The sequence below is a fragment of the Psittacula echo genome (genome assembly GCF_963264785.1).
Source record: "Psittacula echo genome assembly, chromosome: 1".
Classification (NCBI taxonomy): Eukaryota; Metazoa; Chordata; class Aves; order Psittaciformes; family Psittacidae; genus Psittacula; species Psittacula echo.
Window position 1 is genome coordinate 55860703 of NC_137735.1, and position 24896 is coordinate 55885598.

A 24896-nucleotide genomic window follows, 5' to 3' on the forward strand; every position below is an offset into this window, starting at 1 on the left:
GCCATCAGAGTGTGGTAATTTGTTCCAACAGCCTCCACAGGTTCTTGGCAGGCTTTCATGTAGCCTCTATGTGTGTAGTGTGAAGTAGGACTGAGACTGGCTTGAGATAAGCCTCAGCTCCACACTGCTTCCCATCTCCTGGAGGGGCTTTCATCTCCTTCTCAGCCCTTTTCTTCATTGTCCTGGGGTTTCCCTTCAAACCTGTAGATCAGGAGTTAATCTACAGTTGTAACCTAGAGGCTACGCCTCTCGCTGGGGTGGGAGCCTGGCAAATGCAATTCCATATGTGAGGAGTTGGGGTCCTGACCACGCTGCCAGTTAGGCACTAGCGTTTGGGAAGCGCAGAGTGTCAAGGGGGTGGCTGGCCTCCCCTTCCCACTGTCTTGCCCTCTGGTTCTCCACTGCCCCGGCAGTGCAGAGAGAGGTGGTGTCCAAAAGGGAAGGCATCAGGTGAAAGCATGTCATTGCTCTGCCGCACTCGGGCATCTCCCTGCCAGCTCACGGCCCAGGCAAAGCCGGAAGGATGCCTCCCCGCTTCAGGGTGCCGGTACGCACGGCCCCCGCGGCGGGGTGAGAAGCGTACCCTGGAGCAGGGAAAGGGGCTGTGAATGGCTGCGGTTTGGGGCTGGCTCTGAAACCGGCCCCGCCAGGCGTCCTTGCACACAAGGCAGGTGAATGCAAACACCGCCTGGGGCGTCAGCTTCCCGGAGGTGGAGCTGCTCCGCACAGGTGGCAAGGCTGAGCCCAGGGCCCTGAGGAGCCTGGGCAGCCCTGCTCCAAGACCAAGCCCAGAGCAGCCAGCCTTCACCTGGGCAGCGGGTTCACCAGCATAATAGTCAAGCTATTGACCCCCTGCCACCACCACCATCACCACCACCATCAAGCAAGGCTGGCTATGATGAGCATGGACTGTTCAGGGAAGGAAGGTGCAGGGAGCAGGAAGAGGAATTTAGCCTTGCTGAGGAGTAAGCTATACATGGGGGAGAGGAGGAAGACGGAGCCTGTGGTGGAGAGCACGGCCAGCACCGGAGACCATGGCACCTTGAGAAGGAGTCAGTCTGACAGGACAGAGTACAGCCAGAAATTACAAGGTACCAGGGAAGCGTGCTTGGTGCCTGGTTGTGAGGGATGCTGTGGGCTGGGGTGGTACCTCAGGGATGCTCTGGGCTGGGGTATCTTGATGCTGTCCAGGCTACAGCCTCCAGTTAAAGAAGGGAATGGCAGTCTCTGCCCCCATGCACTCACAGTGACAAATTGCCCCCTCTCACCCTTGCCCCTCACTTCCAGGGTGGAAATGTCTCCCCTATTTTTTTCTAAATAATGTTGAGTAGACAGGATGTAAAATGCAATTGAAGGGTTTGGGGTCTTACTGCGAAATGTGTACGCAACCCAGATCTTTCTCATTCATCATCAGAATGCATTTGCAACGCTAACAGTAACATGGAAATATGGTGGCTCTATCCTCTCTGTCTTTTTTTTGGCTGTCGTATCAAGTGGGGTATATGCTAAGTAATTAGAAGCACCGAGGGAAGTTTTTCTTTCAGTTAAAAATACCACGATCTATAATGTGTTTATCATTGCTCAGATTGTGCAAGCCTAAACTGAACTACGTCCAAATACATGTTTTGATGGATATGCTGATTGAAACTACACCACTATGGAGAGGGTTTCTTTCCAAATAACCAAATTGCATCTGGACCCCAAATTGGTAAAGTATGTCAGTACTGGGCCTCTCAGTGAAAATTTAAATGCGATGCCACAAATTGAGGAAAAGCATGAAGAGTGTGTATGGCTATTTCTGGGAGTGCTCTGGAGCACAAACTGACAAATTTCTGTGGGTTTCCAGGGTCTGGAACAACAGGGCCCCATCACAAATGGGGGGTTTGAGTATTGCTGTAATATAAACATTTATTGCTAATAGTGATGTAACTGCCCCGTGACAGTCACTCTTGTGGCAATAATCCTTTATGGGGAGATAAAACAGGAAGATACTTCGGGTTGCTATATTATGGTTTTGACACACTTAATTAGGAAGTAGCATTCCTTCAGAGAGATAATAAAAGCAGAAAATATAATAATAAACCTGAAAATAATGGGATTTCTGTGGGGGCTGAGAACAACAGAGTGGCCCATTGATTATGCTGTTCCCTCCTGTGATAGCTAATCAATGAGAAGGGAAAAAATTTTAGTTAAGTCAGGCACTCGCTGCAGGGATCTGGCTGGATTCTTCAGGGTACAAACACAGATTGCTATGGCTGGTCAGGCAAGCTCCTGGCACACGTCCCACCAAAACAGTTCTTTACTTGTGAAGGTGGTTGCCCAGGTGAGGTCAAGGTTATCAGAGCTGTATCTAGCAAAAAGACAGGTTTTCAGTCCTGTGTCAGCTGTATTCATGCCATTAACATCTCCTGTTTAAAATCTGGAGCAAAGAAGGCGGGGAAGCCTAGGTAGTCATGGCAGAGCATGAGGTTATGTTTATGGCAGCAGTCCAAGGAGACAGTAAATCCAGCTTTACAGCTCCTGCCACCAGCTGAGGCTGCCGTGGCCACCTATTGCAAAACATGGGTCTGGTATCAGCTTGCTCACGTTTGCTCAACACAAATGGTGATGGGTTAACAAGGTACCTGCAGGCTTTATATTGGATTAGAAGTTGCCTGTCCTCAGAGCGAAAAACAAAGTCAGTAGAAATTCCTGTGAAGTGTATTTACAGTCACAATGGAAAGAAATATGGTTGTGTGCCAAGGCCTGATCTGGATCAAGTTTTGGATCATGGATCCCAGACCTAATGTGCTACCTGCCAATAGTTTATGATGTACTATGGTTGTATGCCTTTATGTTCTTCATTTTTCTCACTAGCACTTGGATGTGAAGCAGCTGACTCCAAGGTGAGGGAAGTGGTTTTGTTGGCACAAAGCTTTTGATTCTCTGTTCTTGGTAAGAAAATCCGAACTGCTCTATTGGTGACATAAACAGTCCTGCCAGGTTAGGACTCCCTGATTACCCTGAAATGGTAAATGCTTGCAAAAAGATACACATGGTAATAATTTACACTTGCTTCCCATATGAATTGAAGGGAAAGCTCTGTGTTTAGGTGCCCCTCCATTCTCTAGTCCCCTGTTCATATGTTTTCTAACACACAGGCTGCGGTAGGTATTAGCACAGACATGGGTGTGTAAGACAAGGAGGTGCAACAAGAGCAAACTCCACTAAGAGGAATCTCCTGTGTGTGGGGCAGGTTTCCACAGCAAGAGTCAGAGGCTGCAGGGCCCCCATCTGTGGTAATGGCAAGCAACCCAGGCTGAGCATGGGAAAGAAGGTGTCTTTACGCCCCAGTGCCTATGTCAGCATTGCAGCATGTTTGTGCAAGGAGAAGCATGGTCCAAACATCTCTTGAGGGCCTTCCAGCCCTTTGTGTGCTTGAAAAGTTCTCTAAGTATAAACCAGGCTATTTCCGCACCCCCCCTCCCCCCCAGTCTACAAACATGAGCACAATAGCATTGTCAAAGGTGCAAACTTCTGTGACTGCTTTTCACTTCAAAATTAAGGATTCATTAAAAACACAAGAAAGCATTTTCATGGTTACTTATTATACTAGACACATCTATTCAATACCTTATCTGGTGTGAATGGTCATGCAACACCTCCTGGCTTTACTCTTCTTAAAAAGGAAATAAGATGCAAAGTAACTATTATATTCTCAGAGAGCTTGGCAAGCATTAGTTCATCCATTTCAACTCATCCTGTGAGATAACCAATTGCCTGCAGCCCCATTTTAGATAGGGGAAAATAAGGTGATTGCTAACGACTGGCAGGTTTGTGATACAACCATGCAGTTATCTACAACTCAGGTTGTAGTTGCAGTCCTGGATGAGTCCAGGAATACCTTGATCAAGCCATACATATATATTTTTCTTTCATAGTTCTCCATCAACTGGACAGAAGCATCACTTTTCTAAAGGGGGAAGAATGAGGTTAAGGGAGATATATTGATTAGCATTTGTGGTGGGTGCGGAAATAACATCAAGGGTCATTATAAGAGCTGAGACAGAGTTCCTGTGATATTTCTATGCAGTGCTCTGCTCTACATTGACTCGGAAATCCTGCACATGTCCTTTCAAGAGGAATGAAGAACTCACTACTATCCTTAAGCAATGGCATAAAATGGTATTTAGCAGGTCTGTTTTCTGAAGCTGTTTAGCTGGTAGGAATCACTCTCTTTTCTGCAGTGAAAATCCATCAGTAGCAGCTGTAAAAGTAACTGTAGTAATATCTACATATTGCATTAATGTTGGGATCAGTCTTCGAATTAACCTAAAGCTGCCATTCTGTAGATACTTATATATTTCATTAAGAGTTGTTTGATGTCATTTTTTGCACATAGATGTTTGCAAGATCAGGGCATGTTAAGATACAATGTTTCATGGGGATAGATGTTGTCAACCAAAAAGGGCAGACCATAGTTCCCAGGGACAGGTTGTTCCTATTTTCCAATGTAAGAAGGACGTAGGCCTTTTGGAGCAAGTCCAGAGGATGCTGTGAGGGCTGGAGCACCTCTCCTATGAGGACAGGGTGAGAGAGCTGGGCTTGTTCAGCCTGGAGAAGGGAAAGCTGTGAGGAGACCTTAGAGCATCCTTGCAGGATCTAAAGGGGGCTGGCAAGAATGTTGGGGAGGGACTTTTTAGGAGGGCATGAAGTGATAGGACAAGGGGTAATGGCTTTAAATAGAAAAAGGGTAGATTTAGATTAGATATAAGGAAAAAGTCCTTCCCTGTGAGGGTGGTGAGACACTGGCACAGGTTGTCCAGAGAAGCTCTGGCTGCCCTACCCTGGCAGTGTTCAAGGCCAGGCTGAATGGGGCTTTGAGCAACCCCGTCTAGGGGAAGGTGTCCCTTCCCATGGCAGGGGGGTTGGAACTCCATGAGCTTTAAGGTCCTTTCAAACCCAAACCATTCTGTAATGCTATAATTCTATGATTTTTTTAATAATCATATACCAAACTCGTGCTTGCTGTGAAAAATGAGCCACAGAAAATGGTGGGTTTCCAGAAGGAATCAGAGATCCCATTTGCATTGTTCAGTGAGACCATGCATACTTTGAAGATACTCCTTGTTTTACAAATCATATTAACTCCCTTATAACTTTAGCTGTGAATGGGCCAACTGTGCTGTTAAATGACTTGCACATGCTTCAATTTAAAATACATCAGTGACATATCTGTAATAGACTGATTCAAATCACACAGCTACCACAATAGCTCACAGCTTGTATCTGATCCTCAGATTTCACATTCTGCCTGTGTCTAATGTAGTTGCAAGAAATAACCAACACCAAAAATGGCACAAAAACCTGCAAGCTTATACAAATTCCTGGAAAGTTGCTATCCCTTGATATACTAAAGCCCAGTCAGAAGCAGCTCATCCCCCTTCAGTCCATCACGAGCAGGGCACCTTTCTTCATCCTCTCCTCCTCCCTGCCTGAAGAGCACACCACTTTTCTTGCATGGACTGCCAATGCACACAGCTCCTCGGCATCTCCCACCAGGAGTAAAGATCCTCCACACCTCTTCCCAGTTCCTTATTTGCTTTGTGCTGTACTTATTAACTTTCTATGGACCACAATGCAGATAGTATCCTATTTCGCTGCAAAATGTGAATTGATCTTTGGAGCGGTTGATTTGCTGGAGTACAGTAGGGAGCAAAAGTCCAGATTATTTCCTGAAGTGTAGGAGATGGCTTGATGAAAACACCTGCGTGTCCTGTGACGAGAAATCACAACCTAACCAATACCTTTTTCTCCTGTGCAAATTTAAGCTCAGAGGATCTAATTCTGTTAACTTGCACGGCAATAAAGCTGCAGTTACTCCTTGAACTTTTGCAGTGGCAGCCAGGCTGGGAAGCAAGCTCATCTTTTCAGAGCAGAATCCATTTTGTGCTGCTGTGTTTGCACAACGCTTAGCACAACCAAGTCCTTAGGCTTAGGGCTGTCAGGAGCTACTGCAGCATAACTAGTAACAGCAACTGGGATAAAAGAGTGAAGACTAGGACCCAAGGAGCTTTACAGATCCTCCTCTGATCATATTAACAAACATTATTAATTGGGATACTTTGGGTTGTGCCAGATCCTGAGGTGCATGTGTCCCAGGGGAAGTGGTTCAGATGCAGCCCTTCTTCAGTTCTTTATTAACATAAGCTCAATGCCACAGGAGTGGTATAGTTATGCTGGTATATGACACACTGGAAAGGTTTATTTGTAAGTACTGGCACTAACAATAAGGGCATTCTTCTGTCACCTGATGATAAGCTTTCTTCCTTTCCCGTGCGGTCACATGGGATCTCTCTGTAGTCCTGTCAGCACACATATAATTAAAGAGGTCTGCTGCCAAGGAATTGAAAACAGAACTTGTGCATTGAATGTAAATATTTTTCTGTGCCTTATGGAACAGAGAAGTGATCAAATATCGAATGACCTAATTGCAAAGAAGTCTCTGATGCAGGTTTTGCGAGCGAAACTGTGGCCTAGGAAGACTGGTGCAAGGTCAATCTGGTCCTGCAGTGTTCTCCTCCTGTGCTCAAAAAAGGGACTTTTTGCATGTGAAACTCACAGCCCCTGTGCAACAAACCCACTCCTGAACAATGCTGCTGTTACGTGCGGCTCTGAGTAAAAGAAAAAAATGTATTTTCCACAACCTTCTCACAATCCTTTTGTATTTCAATGCCCAACTTGGAATACAGTAGATCCGATTTGCACCATGTTTGCACTGTATTGTACTGTAACAACTCTGGTGTAAAACCGTAACAACACTCCTACAAAAGTGGTCCCTCACAAGGGGAGTGGGATCTGGAGTAAAACTCCTGGTGTGTTAACTCATGTGATAAACTTCTCCCACACACAGCAGGACACTCCATCCTTTCCCACTGCTTGTCCCATTTCTGTGTCTCTTACTTCAAGGATCCCAGTGTCCCTGTGCCTCGCTGCCTTCCTGAAAGCCACAGTGGAAGCAGGAGTGTAAGGGGCAGAGCTGAGGCCATGGTACAAGCAGATGTGTGGAAGGAGAGGGGAGCTGCCACAGCAGCAGTCTCTAAACTTGGCTGCCTGCATTTCCCAAATCCAGCTGATAAAAGCCACTGTATATTCCCATGAGTAATAGCTAGGTTATTTGAGGGTACAGGCTATCTGAGGACTTGCTTTCACGAAGGAGTAATTTTATCCAGGGTGGTATGAGGCTCAGGTTTCATACATGAAAACAGTAATGCTGTGATTTGTTTGTTATACCTTGATAACCTGTGCCTTCACGGCTCACTTGTGTCAGGCAAAATCCCTGTGTCCACACAGCGCAAGTGTAGAACTTGGTGTTTCTTTGGCGTCCTCCAAATGCTGCCTCAGTAGTGAAAAGGCCTGCTACTCACTCCATGCACTGACATCACTGTACTTGTTGCTATATTCTGCACCGGTATCTTCACTTCCAGAGGGAAACCATTGGATGAGGAGAGACCTGGGTTCCATACCCAGGGGTAAACATAATGTCTAACCTGAGCATTTTACCTGGAAGGAAGGATGGATAGAGCAGGCCTCTCAGAGCTGCTCACTCTCTAGGTGGGAAAGTCAGGTAAATTTGCACACATTGATCTTGCAGATCTGCTATGGCTGCTCATCTGGCCACTTGCTGTGGATCCGCCAATAGCCTAGAAGAGAGCTGCTGCATTTGCTCTGTTCAAGCTCTTTCCCTTTGGAGACATTGCTGGATGTCTCCATCTGGGGGATGTTTTTAGATTTCACACTTGCAAGAAACTTTTGTTAAGATGTGTGGCTGCTTTGTCCATGTCATCACATAGTGAACCTTTCGTTGAATGCAACTAGAGCCATGCACTTCAATACACAGCTGGAAAGCCAAAGTCATCACTTTCCAAAGCAAAGTCCTCCAGAGAGGCAGCTCCTGTAGGTAACTGACATTACAAAGCAACAATTGCAAACATTACCTTCTAAATGACATTTTTATACCCACTAAAAGTACCAGTTAGTTTTCTGTAAACTGGCCTTAAGAAACAGCTGTCTAATAAACCCTTCAGCAAACAGCTTTTTCTTTTTCCTAAACCTGGTATCTCTGAGGATGAATGAGTCAAATTCTTACCGTAACAGTTAATCCTCAGCAATGTCTCTTCCTGCTAATCCTCTCTCCCAAACCGTTCTGGGGCTGGTACATGTTACCAGGTAGAAACAAGTCTGCTTATATTCCAGATATGCACTTGCTGTTTGTACATTCATTAAACTTTCACTTATTCCAGAAGGATTTCTGCAGCTACTAATGTTCTCAAGCTGGTCAAAAGCAATCAGCTGAACATGAAATCACAGGTTTTGGCTGTAATCATCACTTCAGGTTCTTGCTGTTGCATTCTATAGAGACAGACATGCCTGAAATGAAAAAGTGAACATATTGAGTGAAAATGGAAAATTATATTACTTTTAACAAAAGAATACATTTATTAAAAAACATGTTTTCTACAAGGAAACAGCTTCTACCTGGTATTTCTCATGGTTATTTCTTCCTGTTGAGAATAGTTTTTCTTTCCTGGCATTATTATCTATCATGCAATAAGGATAATAGATGAACCCTGACATAATTGAGGAATCAGATTTGATCAGGGTGATCTAATGACATAAACTGAAAGAACAGCCTCTCAAGGGATTGTGACTTCAAGCCTGAAGTGGGATAGAGTGGCTTTATTTTGCTCATATAATGCCATCCCCTGCCACCAGTATAAAACATTACAAAGTTCTTTCACACATCATCTTGTGTTTACCTTAAAATTCCATCTGATATTGTAACAGTGCTGCATCTGAGATGAAATGACAGTTCTGAGGTCTTCCGGGACGTCTGGTCCTCTCTGCACTTTTTCAGGAGCCGCCCTGAACTCTCACAGTCACACACACACAAACATTTTCACACCCAGTCTTGAGAAAAATGCTAATTTTGGCGCAGAACTGGAATGGAACCGGATTGTTCATGTGGTTCCTTGTGAATTTATAAGTGTGGTTACGTACTGTAAGTTTCTAGAGGAACAAGTACCTGCCATTTTAGCACATAAGCAGCAGTCAAGGTGGTCTCATTCTGCATCCCTAGGAAAAATTGCTCAGAAAGAGCTGTGGAATTATACTGGTACCAGTTTTGCTCTGCTCCTCACTAAAATAAGGACAGAGTCTGATTTGTCTGGCACACTGCACCTTCGGTGCATGAGCTCTGCAGGACTGAGCTCCTGTGCATTACGTGCACACCAGCACAGACTCGCTAGGACAAGTTTCAGTTTAAAATTCATTTGATACTCAAGCTTTGCAGAGGGAAGATGTTTTCATTTTATTGTCTGTGTACAAACTTGAGGACAAAGTGTTCCTAGTGTTATACACAGACTTCAAGGCCAAAATGGTAAGAAGTACATCTAAATACCAAAAAAGCTGAAAAAACAGCCCCTCTCCCCCAGGTTTGTTTTGGCTTCTTTTCCTCGCTCTTTAAAACGATCAGTAAAGAGGCAGAGGTGCAGCCCCAAAAGCCGCTATTTAAAACAATAACTGTGGTCACATCAGTCTCACCAGAAAGGCTGATGGAGAAATACTAATAGCAAAACTATCCTTTCTGAGTATTAGCAGTCAGCATATCTGTAGAAGGGGCTGAGATGACAGTACACTGGATTTATAATATTTTACACCTCTTAGCTAAAGACGTCCCAAAGCTGTCTGTCTCCTGAAAGCTGCTTGGTTTTCCCACAAGTCCAGCTCCAGGTTATCATTTACAGCCTTGGCCGGTGTTGTCTGAGTGAGCTGCACACTGTTCAATGCTCACTTGAGTGCTCCTGACTTCACCCTTGACAATCAATTCAAACAACTACAGTATATTCAGTATTGGCTATCAGTGAGCAAAGCATCAGATACAGCTTGCTATTGCCCCATTATACAGTGTGCTCCCTGCAAGAAGTTGACATGAAGGCATAGCTGTCTGATCCTCAGCAGAGATTCCTGTCCTTTGCCACTAAGTGCAATAAAACCCGTGCTGTCAAAGCTCAACCTGGGTAATGCAGAGATGAGTACAGTAATGATATGTCCATCTTTGTTGGTGCTCTGCACCATCTTGTGGCTATCAGAAAAAAACCAGAATAACCTCTGAAATCTTTCACTTGATGTTATTTGTGTGTGTGTGTGTGTGTGTTTCCTAATGAAAAATACAGATTGTCAGTGTACACAGAAAAAATTCAGTGCCCTTTTAACAGCTGATGTGGATGTCTGCAGACTGGCTTATGAACCAGCAAAAGGGAAGACCATAATTACAGATAAGTAGGTTATGTGCAGGTCCTGTGTCATACATAAATTACCTGTCTGTAGAAGACTCACTTGCATTTCAATGTATTTGGAATAAATCAGATATTCTAGGTCTTAAGTATGGAAATAATTTCTGTTGTTCTAAGAGATGTTTTTATTGATTATTAAAGGTTTTCCATATTTTCCTGTAATTCCTTTGCCTCTTTCAACTAAATCTGTTTAAACAAAATTACAGGTTTCATCGTCATTGTTATTAACATTGTCTTCGTTTGAAAAGTTGTCTTCCCGTATCTGCAGCCCTCAGCTTCCCATGAACAGACTCAACATTACATTTTACAGAGCAAAGGTTATTCCAATGAAGCTTATTTACAGTAAACACAGTTTTTTTCTTCCACAGGAACATACTTTCTCCCATCCTCCAAATCATAATAGATGTCTGACCCAGACTGTGTTTTTCAAAGGAGTAGAAGGGCATCAGCTATCTTTGAGTTTCAGTATGATGAGAATCAGACTCTCCTGCGCTGGCAATGGAAATGGAAAATTTCTGCTGACATACATAACATCAAAGCCAAGAGAGCCAGTGATGGGTTATCCCCTTATTGTCAAACCTGTGTTTGGCATGAGGAGGGGGATGGAACAGCAATTGGTGTGATCCAAGATTGCAATTTCTTATGCTTCTTTTCCTGCTCCCCATGGTGATCGGAAACTTTTGAACAGGCACGGCTTACATTCCCCTACAGTTGTGCAGGGCAAGCTGGGTGAACACACGGGATTACAATGCTCCTCACAAACCTCCCTCTTTTAAACAGAAAAAATGGCCCCGCAGGCGGGGTCCGCAACCCCTGCTGCTTCGCTGCAGGAGGATGAAGAACAAGTCAGCAAACGCATGATGGCCAAGAGGGTGAAAATCATCACAGAACTCATGCAGACAGAGAAGGATTATATCAGCGACCTGGATCTCTGCATCAAGGAAGTGATTCAGCCCCTGAGAAACAAGCAGGTGAGCTGGGAGTGGTGGATGAGTTCATGATGTCAAGGTTTGAACTCACCCACATTCTGCTGGCAGATAATGTTAATGCAAGCACAAGTGTCAGCGTCAGAGTGATGTGGTACTGGGAGCTGTCCGGTGGTAGCTTTCCAGAAAGGGACACGCCAGGGCTCTAGCTGGGAATTCATAGAACCTTTTCCTCAGCAGTATTTACATCTGTAGATAAACTGTGCAGCTGAAAGCTGGGGATAGAAGAGGCTGTCCAGAGAAAGATTTGTGGGGCCTGCCACATAGCATTCACTGAGGCTGCACAAATGATATCTGCTGCTGATATAGAATAAAAAATATTTTAAGCATACCTTAAACCAAGTATTCTGTACCTAGGGTTTCTTATGAGATTGGTGAGAAAATACAGGTGCAGAAGCCAAAGTGTCTTTAGATGACATTGGCACTGTCTCTTCAGGGAACACTGTGGCCAGCTGAAGCCTGTGCTGTTTAAGCTCCTGCAAGATCTTTTTTCTTTCTTGAAACTCTGTCAGAGTTTGTTCCAACCCATTTTCAGAAGAGCTGACATCTGCTGACATACCTGTAAGACTTACTGCTTACTTGTTCATCCACTTAGAAGTAGTCACATCTTGACTCCCTCCCCAGCCTGGCCAGCACCAAACGAGAGTATTCCCTGTTGAACTTGCTGTATTCCTTTGCACTTTTCCAGCCAACTGAAAACATACATTTCAAATCTGTCCTTTGTCACTGTATTAACATGTGTAAGTGTCCATGCACAGCATAGTTCCAAATATCATGTAGGCATTGTGCTGGAGTGGAGGTCGGAAGTCCTGTGCTAGATGTATACAGGAAAAGTAATTTAGAGATTATAACAGTCTTAATTTAATAACCTCTGCATTTTTTAAAGGCTTTCAAGAATGTTGTATGGTTTTAAGGCTAGTTTTCAGATAAACTACCGTATTGAAAGTTTGTAATGTATTTAGAGAAGGATTGCATTTAGAAAATTGACCTAGTAACGAATCTGTTTCATATTTCCAAGCAGATAAAACCTCTTTTCGCCCCTATAATACTATAAAGAAATTAACTGCATTAGTAGTGAAAGTATATTTCTGATTCTGTTACAAGGCATGCAATTTGATCCTCCTGGCATCTGGTAAGCTGCTATGTAAGTCAGCAATTTGGTTTCTAATGGAGAGATACATTCAAAGGCTATCAGTGTAGATGGAAATCAGTCTTGCCTTTGTTCTCAGTATTAGCACATTACCACTGGCTATCTCCAGTTGTCCCTGAATATTAACTATTGCCCGGCCCTGCAAGATAATAACTGCTGCATGAAAAGTATGTGGCCTGGATATTTTTTACTTGCTCTAAAATGAGTAGGGACATGGAACCCAGTTTTCTACTGGAGTAAATGGATGCAGTTCACTGAAGTCAATGTTGTGTGCCCAGCCTCTGTAGGAAGCTCTTTAGGTTATACTAATAGAATTGTAAATGTGTTTGCTTTAGGGGAAGTTATATGATCTTGACTGTATTTTTGGGCTTACAGAACAACTAACTTAAAATGGTACCACCATCTGGAAGTTTTTGTACCTGGTAGCTGGCACCAAAGCGTCACAGTCTGAGTTTATGTGGTGGCCTCTATTAGCAACTGGGAATCAAGCCCATTGTCAACTATTCTGTTCCTCAGTGGGAAAGTAAATAAATATTTGAAAGCCAGCTAAGGATCTTTTCTGTATTCAGATGATAATATTTATTTCCTTCCTAGGTAAGCACTTTCAGATTAGGAATAGTTCAAAATAAGGTTAAAAGCACTTGATAACATGCCCTTTGTTAACTGCATCAACCATATTATACTAATCTGAAAACTGTGTGTGTGTCCTTGAAGTCACAGGGAGGATGTTTATATGAGGTTTTGCAGAAGTGGGCTTCCTGGAGTATTAAGCATTGAGGGCATAGCAAGAGTAAGTCTGTAATACACAATGTCCTTCTTTATCCTTCATCAGTAGCTGCTTAATATTTGTATTCCACTAGATTGCTCGCTTTGACGTGGATGGCTTGTTTAGCAACATTGAATTGGTCCATCAAGTATCAGCCAAACTGCTGTCATTGTTGGAAGAAGCCACGACAGATGTGGAACCACCCATGCAAATAATCGGTATGTTTACTGTCCTCTTGAGTTCTACAAAGCTATGTGAAAGAATAAACATAACACTCTCCTGTCCTCTGCCCTCATCAGACTTAACTAGTACCACTTCCAGAGGCTAACATGCTATAAAATACCATAGTGACATAGGAAAAATGGCATGTGAAACCTGTCCAGTTGTTCTATGATACTCCTATGATCATGATGCTCTTTTTCCATTCATCTGGATGTTGAGGAGGAGAGAATGAGTTTACCATGAGTAAAAACCTGCATCACTGAGTTATGCCACCTACTGATAATGTAATAGAACCACAGAATCATAGAATGTTTTTCATTGGAAGGGACCTTAAAGCTTATGTAATTCCAACCCCCCCTGCAATGGGAAGGGACACCTTCCACTAGACCAGGTTGCTCAAACCCCCATCTAATCTGGCCTTGAACACTTCCAGGGATGGGGCAGCCACAACTTCTCTGGGGAACCTGTTCCAGTGCCTCACCACCCTCACTGTAAGGCATTTTGTCCTAATGTCTAATCTAAATCTCCCCTCTTTCAGTTTAAAGGCATTCTCCCTTGTTGTATCACTACATGTCCTTGCAAAAAGTCCCTCTCCAGCTTTCTTGTAGGCCCCCTTTAGATCCTGAAAGGCTGCTCTAGGGTTTTCCCAAAGCCTTCTCTTCTGCAAGCTGAGCAAGCATCCAACTCTCTTAGCCTGTCTACATAGGAAAGGCGCCTCAGCTCTCTGATTATTGTTGTGACCTCCTCTAAACTTGCTCTTTCATCCAGGAAGGTCCACATCCTTCTTATATTGGGGCCCCAGAGCTGAACACAGTATCCTTCTCATCTAGTTTGATACTGTGTAGCTAACTCTGCTCACACTTAACACTGACTCTTAAATTGCATACTTGTAATTGTACTAGTCAAGAGAAACGCTAAAAATTATTTTGAATAATAAATATGTCATAAATGTTGTAAACATTGTAAACATGCATCTACTAGCAATACAATTTGTGTAAGATGTGGTTAAATGTGCTTAACAGGGACATGGTCAGTAAAGGCAAGAAAGCTATATGATAGGGTGTTTGTGGGAATCTGTGCAGGAATGTGTGCAGGAATTGTGGGTATTTTCAGCAAATGGGTATCTCATGACAGCCATACATTCTGCAGGTCAGGCCATGAATGTTAAGGCTGTGATCTGTCCACTTGACATTCTGGCACAGCTGGAGAGATTTAAGAAGTTACCACTCATGAGCTCCCCCATAACTGCTTCTTCAGTGCAGAGGCTGTAGGTGATTCACCTTAAGGGATCAAGTGAGAATTCTTAGCTTGCTTCAGTGCAAAGTCATCCAGTCTAGTTTAAAAAACTTCCAGCCATGATAAAGAGGTCAGAGAGGTTCTTTCTTCCCTAAGCTGACCACATGCAACAGGCAACATATTATAGAAAGGACCCCTATTCTTACAAATGTGGGGTAAAAAATTATTGGTTGCCGTTTGACTAAGAAACATGGTATTAAAGCATATGAGTCTTAGGAAAAGTATTAATCCTAGCACGTCTCAATCTGGTTTGCCAAGGCAACAGCTTAATGTAGTTTGATGCCACTGTGTTGTTTGGCTTTATTTCAGTAAAAGTGCATCATGATGACTCATACCCTTAATAAGCAATGTTCTATTCTAGCAGGAAGTGCCTTTCTCTCAGCCAAGAGAATCATCCTTTTAGGTTCCCTGCCACATCCAGAAGTAAAGACAACAATTTGATCCATCTATTGGGCTGTATTTCTCCAGAATCAGACAAAGAACTGTGAAAATGTATGGGATAATGGATCACAGAGTTGTCTAACTTATGGTAGGCAAAAAGATGGCAAGTAAGGTGTGAGACGTTCTTCCAAAAGCTGAGACAAAATCAGGGAGAATAGTTGCATCACTATAAGCAATAAGTTTCTCATCCTCTAAAAGTACATCAAGGTGATAATTTTTTTCTCAGGATTTTCATAATCAGCATAAAAGTCATTAAAGCCAGTCTGCAGAAAAAGCAGGCTGAGAATGTTTAACACACCCATCATACTCTATCGTGTTTATGTCATTTAAACATCTTGCATTGAAATACCTTAACTTTGGAAGGCAACCCAGGCATGGTGAGGTTGAGAAGAACTGCTAGTTCACTGGTTTGAAATTAAAACAATGGAGTTGCTCATATTCGCATCTTATTTTAGTCTGTGTTCTCCATACCCTATGCTATGTCCACACTGATGAGTAGTAATCTCCAATAGAAGCAGACTTGTAGAGTGAAACAGTTGCTGCAGAGGACCTGATATCCATACTACCTGTTTCAAGAGGTTGTACTTCAGATTGCCTGTAGCCTGTTTCTGTGGCTGGAGAGATGCCCTTTATAATTGGACTGCATAAGATGTGCCCTTGGAGTGCATCTTATGGTAATTACCATCCTCAAAGGGATCCAGTTTGTGTGTCTGTGGCTGCTCTACTACACGGCCAAGGATGGGAGATCAGGGGTCCTGAGAGACTGGCTTCAAAAGCCCTCTCCTAATCTGAGCTAAAATGCTAATGTAGACAGACCTTTTGAGGTGCTTGGTCTTCTGATGCTAAACACTGCCGAGTTAAAAGCCCTTTCTGGTTCTCTCCTATATTTTTTCTCCTCTCTGGTCTGGATACTGTATATGGAGGAGTATGAAGACTTAGTAACCTTACCCTGACTTTAGCTAGTAGACCCCTTCTTCCTCCACCTCCCAACGCTCTCCTCACAGCACCACTGAAAGCCACAGGGAGAAACTGTTTCTGTCACTCAAACCTTCCTCCTAGGATTTTCTCTTTGAGACTGATGATCACCACACTCAAGATGAGGCATCAGGCAGATCTGTGTCTGTCATAGTCTGCAAAAAAACTGTAGTTTTAAAGCTGTGCCCAAATACAATGTGGTTTTAGCCATAAAGCAAGTTTCCACAGTGATATGCCCAAAGCTCGTCTGATTTGGTCCATATGGCTCAGAACCAGGAAGAGCTTTAGGCTTAAGAAATCTGTCTGCTCTTAAAAAGCCCTATCCGTGAAATTAGCACATTATTTTTCTCATCATTGAGCATCAATGAAAATATCTGTCATTGTGGCACAATACATCACTGAAAGATCTTGCTCATTCCTTTCATTGTGGAGAACAGAATGATAATTTCCAGCCTTTAGTATATGCTGAAATGAGCTCTAAGTCTACAGTTTGCATTTTTGCTACTGAAAACATAACCTCACTTCATGGCTAGGCACAGTACGGGCTGTGCTAAGCACTTGGAGCTCTGCTTAAAGTTAGGGAAAAATGTTGAGAGCTCAGCATCTCTGAGAATCAGGCACCAAGGGAGCAGGATCAAGATAAAGCTTGTTAGGGTTTCCCCTTTTGCTGTAACATTGCCTGTATAGAGAGTTCATGGGAAAGTCAGGATGCAATGTACGTTGGTGGCCATGAGCATTAGCATTAAGCACAAGACAGAGAAGACAGACAGCTAAGGAGCAATTAACTATAGGATGCTGGTGCTTTTCTGACTGTGGCCTTACAGTAACTAAAATGAACTCGTGTGGTCTTAGCTCCAACATCGTTTCCTTATTCGCACCTTGAAACCAACATGTATTAGACAGCCCAGTTAACCTTTGCTGGTAGGGGAAAAAACCCAGAGCTGTGTTACTGTGGTAACTGAATCATTTTTCACTTTAAGAAGGAGCAGTTCAATGCAATGTATTATGAAACAGCCCACTCTGGTCAGGATGAAACATGCAGGATGCCTGACAGCTTGGTGCTTACTCTGTGAATGAATAGAGAGCTCCCAATTAATGTGGTGTTTGGCTTTTAACTTTAATAATCATTGCTGTAACACAACATGAATGTTTATAAAACATTGGACTGGTTGCCACATAGATGTAATTTTCAGTAAATGCCCAAGACAGGAGTTTTCACCGTTGCTGTTGTTTCTTATATGCATTTGTGAGGATGCTGATCAGGGCACTGCTACATAAGGATGTAAGAACTGAATGAATATCTCAGCAGAAGAGATGAAGCATAATATCTCCTACGTACACAGGAACTGACACAGGGTTTTTAGGCTGAGAGAATGAGGCACCGGAATTAAATGGGAAATGGATGCAGGACTACTTTAGTGCCTCTAAAATTCCCAACTGTTCTTTGGGGGGAAATGGTGGTGTGGAGGACTGGAAATGGAAATGTTTTCCCCCTTCAGTTGTATATAAACTTAGATGCTATATAAAAATGGCTGTAATCCACAGTTGTTTTATTCAGTTAGGGGAGGGGTGGAGGTTGTTCCTCTGCCATGTGAAGAAAAAATCTCTATTCTGGGCCATAACAATTTCCATTTCAGGATTTTGGAAAACAGATAAAAGTGGAATGGCTGATGGGAGATAGAGTCATTATTCCTGTTATAACCTATTTAAGTTCATATTCAGTTGGAAAAAAAAAAAGAAAAAAGTCAAAAGGAAAATTAACAGGCTTACATTCATCTCCCCTGCCAGCCCACGACACAAAAATGATCTCTCCTTAGCAGTCAAGCTCTCCTGTGTAGTTTCCACTGAAGGGGCATTAAGCTGGGGCAGTGAATTAGGGGGCTGTGTACAAAGGGTGCAAGGTATAGAGATTTCATGTCTTTTCCTGAGGGAATTTTTCTGCATTAATGCTGATATAATGGTGCCTGGCTATGACAAAGATGAGCAGCTGAGAAATACATGTAATAAATAATGCACATAAACACACAAGATCATTTCTAAGGGAAGTAAAGTGGAAGCCAGCCTTTTTAGCTCACGGCTAATGTGATGGAATAATAAAACTCCCTCTAAGATGCTGTTGTCTGGCTTGACATGCTTTGTTTTTCTCCTTAACAGGGGAAGTGTTCTTGCAGATTAAAGGCCCACTAGAAGACACATATAAAATCTACTGCTATCGCCACGATGATGCACACACCATGCTGGAATCCTATGAAAAGGATGAAGAACTGAAGCAGTATTTGAGAGACTGTGTACAGTCCTTAAAGTAAGATCTTTTCAAATGATGCTTTCCGTCCATAGTCAGTTGCCTGGCAGGGAACATTTTAAATGGATGTAGATGAAAGGTCCCCTGTAAATCCAGAGTTTTATGAGGCTTGCTGGGAGCTCTGGCTTATGCTGCTTTCATGAAAAGATGACAAGCCAGGGGCCATGATTAGATTTCTTTTTCTCTAAGACGGCCAAAAATAGCTCAGGAAAGGCTGCTCTTCCCTTAGCTTCAGTGCCCCATACTGGCAAAAGAAATGCTGCATCATATCATGGGCTATTTGTAACACCTTGCTCAGCTGCCAGGAAACTTGCTGCCTCTGTCTTCAGCAATTCTATCCCTTGGATTTAAGTACCCTGTAATGGAGATATTCACATGCATTGGTGTATCTGGGCCCCTATGGTAAGGCCCCAGGGATCTGGAGCAGCTGTGTGGTGCTGGACCCCTCATGATGGGGATATTTGAGAGTAATCAGTGTTTGACCAAGCTGCCAGGTCCCACCAGTGGAAAGTGCTTTGTGCCACCATCTGCAGTGCCAGCCCCTTGGGGAAATGTGTCAAGAACTGTGGATATTGCAGAATAACAGATCCATCCTCCTCCTGCAGCCAGCCACAGGAACCAGCTCGTACTCTCCATGGAGAGTGCTTCTCTTCCCACCCATACCTCCCCTTGCCTCCTCACTTTCCCAAAAGCATCACAGAGAGCTGTCAGGAGGGAATGTGCCATGGTCTTTGAGATCAGAGGTCTAATTCCATCCCCAGGAAAGTGTGCTTATAGGAGAGATGTAACACTACCACAAATAATGGAGTGTTCATCAGGAATAGATATTTCAATCACACCCCAGTTAGTGATCGGTCTGCAGAGATGTGTAAGGACCTAGGAGATGGGAAGTACGGCAAAGTGAAATCTAGGAAGAGTTGTAAAGTATTAACAACATTAAAAAAGAAATGTACACTTTGAAGGCAGGTTATATTGAAAATAAGGTTTATCCTGTGCAATATATCCAGTTATTAATTACATAATAAAGTGTATGTGCAGAGTACTTAGGTTTTAGTTACCCTGGAAGCTGAAGGAAATAGATTTTCATACAAACTCAGGCTTTCACCCTAATGGATGATCAGATATCTCCCCTAAAGGGGTGTTTTACTTGCTGATGCCTACAGTATTCTTTTCTGGCTAATCAAGAGAAACTGCTACTGTCATTCATTCATCCCTGCTGCTGAGGCAAGGGGACATGGAAGGAAATAAAGATAAAAGATAGCATTCCCCTACATCCTAGGGTGGATGGTGCTACCTGAATTCCAGAGCCAGCAAGAAGAGCTCCTGTTCCAATGTCACAGCTGGGATTTGTGAAGAGAAAGGATATTTTGTGCTGAGCCGTTATGGCCTTTGCTAGCAGGAAGTGCAAAGCCTTCTTTTCACAATGAAGCCTTGTTTTGTTTTGTTCTTTCATGATTAGCCTTTAAACAGGAACTAATGAAAAAAACACTGGTGTGTGCATACTACGCTGTGTTTTTTTCCTAGTGCCTAGAGATTGCATATGAAGACCTGAAAGTGCATACTCAAATGCAGAGCTGTGGTCATCTAAACCTTTACTACAGATTGGAGAATTCTTGCCCTAAGAAGAAAACTACACAACATTTTTACCAAAGAAGTTGTAGGCTGTCTTCCATTGTGAGACATAATGTATGCAGGGGCTGGCGACAACTGTTCTTGAACAATGTTTACTGAAACATTTCTTTTGTTCCTTGGAAAGAATATTGTTCCATTTAAAAAAAAAATAATTCTAATGGGCTAACGTCAGCAGGGGCTTCTGTTTCTCAGATGAGTAATATCTGCCATGTGAAAAACAACTTCTATATCGGGAGCAATTTGAGAGTGGCTCTCTGCACATCTGTACAGACAAATCAGATTCAATTAGCCATGCTGCGATGCCTATTCTTCCTGTTGACTGAAGAGGAGAAATTCCATCCCAAACTGTAGGTGTCTGCCTTGGAGTCATGCGCAAATCCCAGTTTTGTGAAGTCCTGTGTTTCAGCAGCAATTATGCAAACTGGGGATGTTGTTTGCTAGCTTAGCCAAAGAAATGCAGCTGGTAAAAATGAAAGGATGCTGGCAACTACCTGCTCTGCTTTCAGCCTGAGGTAGCGTGGTCAACTAGTACAGGGACAGAGGGATGTCATAAGCATGCAAAGTGCTGACAGCGCAGAATCAATGAAAGCACCAGCTTCCAGGTGCTCAGTTAGGCACCGGTGGGCAAGGAGGTAAGAGTGCAGGCAGTCAGAAGGCAGTGACTGATGATGTGATACCAAGGAAGCCTAAGGCACAGATGGAGTGACATTTTGGTTCATCCACATTTGAGCATATTCATACAATAAGCAAAATATTCTATATGCGTGCTTGCATGTTTCCAAACTTGAATTGGAAACATTGCTTGTTCCAGTATACGTATCAGCACCATCCTACTCTGAAGAGGTTTCAGCCTACAAAATACTTAACAGATTAATTGATTCTATATCCTGAAAATCTGAAATGTATTCTTTGACATTTAAAAATACATTTCTATTTAAAGAGAGTAGATGGAAATGTATGTAAAGTGTAAGAATTACTGTTTAATTTTACTTTTTATATTAAGGACTTGATGTTACTTACCATTGCTGGCACAGTGACCCAAACTTCCTAGCAGTGTTAGGACAAGGCTGGGTCTTGTAGCCAAAGCCAGGTTTCTGACAATCCTTTCTTATTTGGGGCTGTCCTTTCAAAAAGATATAGGGCCAGATTCACCAGTACCCTCTGGCTGTTTTGTGCAGGTCTGCTGACACACAGCAGCCATAAACCTGAGTTAATGGGGCCAGTTACAGCTGCTCTGTGTCACCAAAGTGTATCTGAGAATCTGGCCCCTGATCAGTACAAATCCTTTTGGGAGGAATCTAATATATGTTTTGTTTTCTTCTCTTTTCCAGGAAGATATATGAGGAAGAGTAAGTACCATGCCTTTTTTACATGAAAATAATCTTTAAAATATCGTTAATTTATCTTCAATATGCATAAAACTGTGCGTGTGGAAATTTTAAGAAGACAAGCCTTTTGTATGAGTATAAACCATAGATTTTTTTCCAGGACAGATGTGATAAAGAATCTCAGTTTTAATTTCCCTAAGCCTGTCTAGTTTTCTAATTACTACTACACTGAGTTGCAGTATCTTTGAAAACTTGCGGTTTATGAAGCTACTTAATTTGGTTGCCCTTTCTTATCACCTTGCTGTCTTATCCATGTGCTCAGAGAGCTCTGAGGTCTGCAAGAGTGCTTGTCAAAAACATATTATCATCTGTCTTTGAAATCCAAACACTCTGAAATCATTTTGCATAGGCCTCTGTAGACCTGGTGCAATACACATTAGGTTCACAGATAAAGCTATTTCTAAGGTGATGACCTCTCCGGTAGCCCTATATGAGATGTCCACCATAAGGTCTTCCCACTGACAGTGACTGGAAGAGCATCAGAAAAGGAACAAGCTTGTTGCAGCACTTTGCCAGAATACTCACCCAGCCACTGATAACTTGTGGTTAAGGAACTTCTGTGCCAAATGCAACATCTTTGAAAAGCTGTAGAGTTTATCACAGCTGCAGTTTCTGGGTATCCAGCAGGTTGGGATCATTGAAATGCAGCATCTCCTGACCATCCCTGCAGGGAGAGGTCAGAGGAGGGGTTAGCTGAACTGAAGAAGATGATTGCAATCCCAGATAGAAATGTTAAAAGAGAAAAGAGGAGCAAGCGTGCTCTGTATTGGTAGAGGAGGAACACCTGTCAAGTCAGTAAATTTGTTAGTCAATCACACATAATAAATAACATCAATGTAAAATACACTTTGAAGGATTTGCATGTTGAAATTCTACATCAGGGGGTTTCAAAGTTTAGTCTGTGACAGAAAATAGCTTTTCTTCCTTTTGTTTTGAGAAGGGACACTCTTGTATACTCCTGTGTCCCAAGGATTGGGGCTCCAAGAGGAACACAATATCCAGAGTCACAATAAGACCATGTGAGACAGCAATGCATATAGAACTGACTGCTCTGCTTTGCATGATGGATGCCTAGTTTTCTCCTTCAAAAAGTTTCCAGTGGTGTGTAGGATACAACTCACTTTCTGAGTTTAAACTGGCCTTTATAAAGCAGTGCAGAATGCCATAAGACAGGTTTAGATGTGGTACCCACCTTTGGCTTGGCTGCCTCCCATGGTGTGGTGGTGTTTGCCTTCCCCACTGACTGGCAGGGCACTCAGAAACACCATCTGCAACTCAGTCTAGAGGTTGCAGAGCCTCAGCAGCCCCTGGGCAGGACTGAGCCCAAAAATCTGGTTAATGTTGAACTGTAAAATACAGCATTAACTCACCCCAAATGGTCTGTGATGTTCCTGCTCCCAGATTGCTTTTCACTCAAGCATGATCAAGAAAACAATTCCATAAATATCAGACAGTGCTGCCCTCTGCTAGCAGCAAGATAGGTTAAATTCTGCTTGGCTTAACAACTGTGTCCCTGGGTTTGCATGGGAGTCTTACAGCACAGTGAATTATTTGCCCTACATGTCTTGTACTAAAACAAACTCACGCACAGTAAACCACGAAGCTTGAGACTTTTAAGTTGTGCTGCAGCCTATGATGCCTGCACACTGTTTCAGAACTGCCGAGCTCAATATGTCACCAGCCTCAGCCTTGCTGTACCACACTGGCTATCGTGTTTGCACTGGACCTAGTTGCTGTGTAATGACAGCAAATGAAACTAAATCCTGAATCGCCTGTCTTTGCAGAGCTCACCACCATGTGTGTTTTAAACAGGTGGGAATCTTTCTGCATTTGTGATTTCGTTTTGTTGGGAGGAGGGAGGAAGGGTATATGCTGTGAAGCTCACTGCAGCTAAGCCAGCTGCATGTACTGCAGAGCTACAGTAATAATTTACAACGAGATTAGTACAGCTATGTATGACCTAGAATACTTGCTAAATTCACAGTAACATGGGGGGACGGCTGAAGGAGCATCACAAATGAATTATCAACTTAATTTTCTGCACAATAGAAGCCACAAGCCGTTACTCACCTGTTTCGGTTGCGTGGCAAAGCCGTGTCCTACCCATGTCCAGGTGCGTCCGAACGAGGGGCATTGCGAATGGGGCCTGTCCAGGGACAGTGGCTATCATCAGCTAATCTTGCTAGGGAGAATTAGATGAGCTGAACTTTCTGGCATTGAGTGCCCTAGGGAGTCATTATCTTATAACAAACCAACTATCTCTCCAACCATATTGCAAGACTGTGTCATGCAGATACGCGAACAGAGGGCTGTTTATCACTTGGGCAGCTGTCCAAAGTGCAACTATAAAAAGAGAAGACACTTGAAGATTTTTCCATTCATGAGGCAGCTTTTATAGATTTGCATTCATGGGCCTTTTCAGAGAAAACAATAACAATTTAAGATATTTTTTTTTTCATTATTGCTGCCAGAAGCTGAAAGAAGGGAAAATAGCTCTCTATTTAATGTAGGATACAGGGGAAATGAGGGGGATTGAAATGATGAGAAGGTTTGAGGACATCAAGAAGCCTTAAAAGGCATCTACTGTTAATTTTTTTTCATGCAGAACTTTTTTACAGATAATGCCTGTGCGAGAGAGATGGTTTAAATATGCAGATGTCTCTTCTCAAAGGCATTCAAATTGTTATTTAATTCGTCAGCAGTAAGGATTGGCTCTTGTACTTTTTATACATATAAAAGTGGAAATGGAAGCTCTTTTTTTCTGCTCTCTCTTACTGTTTGTACTGCACAAAACAATAGATGTCAGCCCACAAAACCAAGTGGCTGTTCCCTGGCTTTTGTACTCTCCTACTACATTGTGTTATTCCATCTTTCCACATGCAGAAATCCTTCTTTCCTAGCATTAACTCTTGCATAATTAACACCAAACAACCTTTTCCCCTCCAAAGCAGCCCTTTTAGGCTTGCAAATGGAAGGCTTGCTCTGCTTTACTGCCCTTCATCCTGTTACCAACAGCTGACGCTCCATACCAGAAGGGAGGTCTGTGAGTCACAGGTAGTCCATGCCAGCACTGGTGCTAGAGCATTGCCTGGTTATGAGAAGAGACAATGAACATGTTAAGCAGGCATTGAGCCTGGAGCTGCAGAGCTGTGCCTGTGCTGGAAGCTGTAACTTTCCTACCCTCATCCTTCTGCCACCTATGGCAGCTGCCTGCTTTGCCTTTGTGTAAGTGGCTTTCAGCAGGTTGGATCAAGCCTGGGTGAACATCCTGTATGTTGAGTGTTTCCTGAGGGTAGATCTGGTACCTTTTGTAAGCCCGGGCATTATTAGGCATAACTAACAGCAGCCAAACCACAGGTAAAAGACAGTAAAGCTTAAGAGTCACTGCGGTGAGTCAAGAGATC

At 43.1% G+C, this 24896-nt stretch overlaps 1 protein-coding gene and 1 long non-coding RNA gene across 2 annotated transcripts in view; one reads left to right on the forward strand and one right to left on the reverse strand.

Moving 5' to 3' along the window:
* Positions 1 to 952: 952 nt before the first annotated feature.
* ARHGEF38 (Rho guanine nucleotide exchange factor 38) overlaps positions 953 to 24896 on the forward strand; it is a gene marked incomplete at its 3' end in the record, with an annotated part of 39394 nt that continues 15450 nt past the window's right edge. Inside the window, exons 1-5 of the mRNA XM_080635576.1 lie at positions 953 to 1091; positions 11115 to 11305; positions 13331 to 13454; positions 18325 to 18472; positions 21436 to 21453. Of these exons, the coding sequence (XP_080491702.1) occupies positions 977 to 1091; positions 11115 to 11305; positions 13331 to 13454; positions 18325 to 18472; positions 21436 to 21453 (596 nt within the window). The 5' untranslated portion in view covers positions 953 to 976. The remainder of the gene's footprint in view (positions 1092 to 11114; positions 11306 to 13330; positions 13455 to 18324; positions 18473 to 21435; positions 21454 to 24896) is intronic.
* LOC308230712 lies at positions 5404 to 23689 on the reverse strand. Its single transcript, XR_013958562.1, has 4 exons — positions 23563 to 23689; positions 22685 to 22809; positions 22018 to 22156; positions 5404 to 8409 (listed from the first exon to the last, which is right to left on the reverse strand). It is a non-coding gene; the product is annotated as an uncharacterized lncRNA (long non-coding RNA).